The following is a 3,531-nucleotide window of genomic DNA, read 5'->3' as shown; positions in this document are numbered from 1 at the left end:
CTCCTCTCCCCCATCCCTCTATTGTTAGTCCCTCGCTCGGGCGCTTTGTATTTCCATATCAGCTTTGTCATCTTTTTTCTGGATTCCCAATCCAAAACATCTACTAATAAAAGTCAATCTGGATTTCAGCAAGGCTTTTGACAAGGTCCTCCATGTCTTTCCCATAAACAGATTGGAGAAATGTGGGCTAGCTAAAATTTCTATAAGGCAGATAGACAACTGGCTCAATAGCCACAAGGAAAGGGTAATTATTAATGGGCCCGTGTCAGAACAGCAGGAATTTTAAATGGAATTCCACAGGGGTCTGTCCTGGGCCTATTGCTGTTCAATGTGTTTATTAATGATTTAGATGCTGGCATAGATAGCTTCTTGAGCAAGTTTGTAGATGACACAAAACTGGGAAGAGTTGTGAACACATTAGAGGATGCAAGCACAATTCACAAGGATTTTGATAGATTGAAAAGTTAGGCTAGAGCTAGTAGGATTAAGTTCAGTGCAGACAAATGCAAGGTGCTACACCTTAGGAGGAGTAATCAAAACACAAAAAAATCATAGAATAATAGAAAATTAGGGTTTGAAGGGACCTTACGAGGTCATCTAGTCCAACCCCATGCTCAAAGCAGGACCATCCCTAAGGAGATCATCCCAACCAAGAATGTGTGTAGCCAGGTCTTCAAAAACTCCAAGGATGGAGATTCCACAACCTCTCTGGGTAACCCATCCTGTGTTTTACTACCTTCGGAGTGAGAATTTTTTTCCTAATATCTAACCTAAACTTACTTTGCTACAACTTGGCTAGGGACAGAAGTTACACATAAACTGGTTTAAGTGGTCAGAAACTGGTTTAACCTGTAACATAACAGAAGTTCAGTGCACATAAAACAGTTTCAAAATGGCCAAAAGTGGTTTAAGATAAACCTGGTTGAATATAGTCTTAACTGACTGAGGTCAAACCGGTTTAGGGGACTTCTGTCCCAGACCCCTTCCTGGTTTAAGTTAAATCAGAGTGACCCAGCATCCCAGCATGCTTTGCAGCCCTGGGCTGGCCTGAGCTGTCTGCTCCAGTGAGCAGGGCTGGTCTCACCTCTGCTCTCTAGTTGGAGCAGAGGGGGTGTGGCCAGATGCCAGCCTGGCATGGCCCCACAAGGCAAAGGGGACAGGGAGTGGGTTTATTCCCCCCTCCCTCCCCTCTCCTCCTGGGTGACCCCAATCGGGGTCTGCCAGGCCAGGGTACAGCAGCCCCTATCAGGGTCCCTTCCACCTTGCTGCTCCAGTGGCAGGGGCAGGGGCATAGACAGATGCTGTCCAACATGGACCCTTAAGGCAAAGAGGGCAGGGAGGGGATTTATTCCCCCCTCTCTCCACTCTCCCACTGGGAGACCACATCTGGGGTCTGCCACATCCGAATCCCAGGCCATTCTCCCTACCAATTATGGCCTTTCCCTGTACCAAACCTGTGACTCAGAAAGCTTCTGAATGTAAAAATGAAAGGGCTTAGTGGTTGTTCCTTTTTCCTCAGAATGAATGTAGCAAATGAGGGTTTTTTGCTGAGCTAATTTAATTCAGAAATAACTTCCTATTAACTGAGGTTTCCCATTTGCCATAGATTGCTCCTGGACTCTGATGTCCTGCTACCTGCTGCCCTGGCCACATACTTTCTGTAACCATCTTTAGTGAACTTTTGATCTTTCCAGTTTTACAGTTCCCATACATGACCCTTAGATGAACCAAATGTAACCCGGGCAGCACTCCAAGAGGTACCCCCTCTCCAACTGAAGGGATCACAGCAGGTGCACAAGCACTGTGGGAGGTGTAGGGACTCTCCCCCCCACATAGAGCAGAGCCAGACCACCAACAGGGACTTAACCTTATACCTTTTAATGAGAGAACAATACTGGGAACATAACAAGTATAAACCAGGGGGTATAGGGGACACTACAATGCCCTGAGGGGACAGGATTCAACAAAGGTCAAATACTTACAATAATAGACATAGTCATCCAGTTGACAAAAGACAGATAAAACCAACATGTAAAACTAAAGCAGCAGAACAAATAATACTGGTTGGTGAAATATAAAAGGCACAAAATACAAAATGTCAAATGACAAGGAATGACAAGGCTTAGGTACCTGGAGGGGGAGAAAGGAGGAAAACACAATGGTCCCCTTTCACTGCAAGAAGAATTTTTCATTATTTGCTCACTCACCCCAGCTGGGACTTGAACTCAGGTCTCCCGCATGGTAGGCAGAAACACTGCCACAGTCACCAGTGCTGGTACTGTGTCAAGCTATAAGGGGTCTTGATTTTCTTGGAGCCCCAGCCTCACATCAAGCTGCCTGGCCCCTAATTGGAGGAGCTGGAAGCAAAGCTGGGAACCCCTCAGGTTGCTGCTCAGATCCTTCCTGGAGCAGGGGGAGCCTCTCCTGCTGGCTGCAGCCTCTCGTAGGGGATCCTAGAGCCCAGGGGGAGCCTCTCCTGCCGGCCGCACACTGCGCGGCTGAGGGTCCAACCGCTGCCTGCAGGTCCCACTCCTTCAGGCTCTTCTGAGGCAACTGCTCCCACCCCGCTGGCTCAGCTCTTTGCATCTCCTTCCTTGCTGTCCCTTGCTGGTCTTTTCTGAGTTAGCCACGCTGCCCCTTTTATCCCCCTCCAGGTGACCCAAGGAGCCAATCATGGGACATGGAGGGTGAGTCTCTGGGGCCTGATTGGTGAGGAAAGGGAATCCCAAGTCTTCCAATCATCTTTTGCCCTTTCAAAACCCCTGGGTTAAGTCATTGCCAGTTAGCCCGTCACACAAATAATTGCTTAACACTTAAATAACTTCGCTCCAGTGATGAGAGCTTGAAAAAATAGACCCCCACTGATGTTTTGTTGTCTTAAATTCTTCCTCTATACATTTTAAAGGAGCCAAAAATTACTTTCACAGCCCAAGAGATAAGAACCACAATTTCTTAATTATTTCTACCTGCAAACACAGATTTCTTTCCTGGTTTTCAAGTCTCTTAATTGATTTGTTTCTTCCTCCCAGTCTAATCTGAGAGGGCAAACAACTGTAATGTGAAAATTCACAAAATGTAACATGCTGTTTTGTTTTTTTGACAGAATGGATTATTTCGTCAAGCTGCTGAAGATAAGAGCACTCATCGATACCAAACCCCATGGTATGTATTTATTAATTCTTGAAAATTTCGTAGGGTGACTAGTGCAGCATTGAAGAGGAAACACCTGGGGAAGGCAAAACATTGAAATGTTTAACTTCGTAGGACAAAACACTTGAGTTTCTCTCTCCACCGATGAGATTAGTGAAAAAAAAATATTCTTTCATGGAATGGAACTGGAGAGACACTGAGAGTTTTTATAGATTATGTTGATGTATTTAGTAAATCAGTGTTTCCCAAACTTTGGGTACCAGAGGCACACTTTTTGTTTGGATTAGATTTGGTGGCACATTTTACTCTTACACCCAAAAAGTATATATATATTTTCAAAACATAATACAATTCCTTCCCCCCTGCCGAAGGAAATCAGAC

At 45.5% G+C, this 3,531-nt stretch overlaps 1 protein-coding gene across 1 annotated transcript in view; it reads left to right on the top strand.

Annotated features, from left to right (window-relative positions):
• The window catches only part of CUNH4orf45 (chromosome unknown C4orf45 homolog), a 109,542-nt gene that overhangs the window by 38,225 nt on the left and 67,786 nt on the right, over positions 1-3,531 (top strand). Inside the window, exon 3 of the mRNA XM_019521716.1 lies at positions 3,104-3,162. Coding sequence (XP_019377261.1) covers positions 3,104-3,162 — 59 coding nt within the window. The remainder of the gene's footprint in view (positions 1-3,103; positions 3,163-3,531) is intronic.

The sequence above is a fragment of the Gavialis gangeticus genome, unplaced genomic scaffold (genome assembly GCF_001723915.1).
Source record: "Gavialis gangeticus isolate Ggan-Ray unplaced genomic scaffold, GavGan_comp1, whole genome shotgun sequence".
Classification (NCBI taxonomy): domain Eukaryota; kingdom Metazoa; phylum Chordata; order Crocodylia; family Gavialidae; genus Gavialis; species Gavialis gangeticus.
The sequence above is the reverse complement of the archived record's forward strand: the minus strand, read 5'-3'. Positions and strand labels throughout refer to the sequence as shown.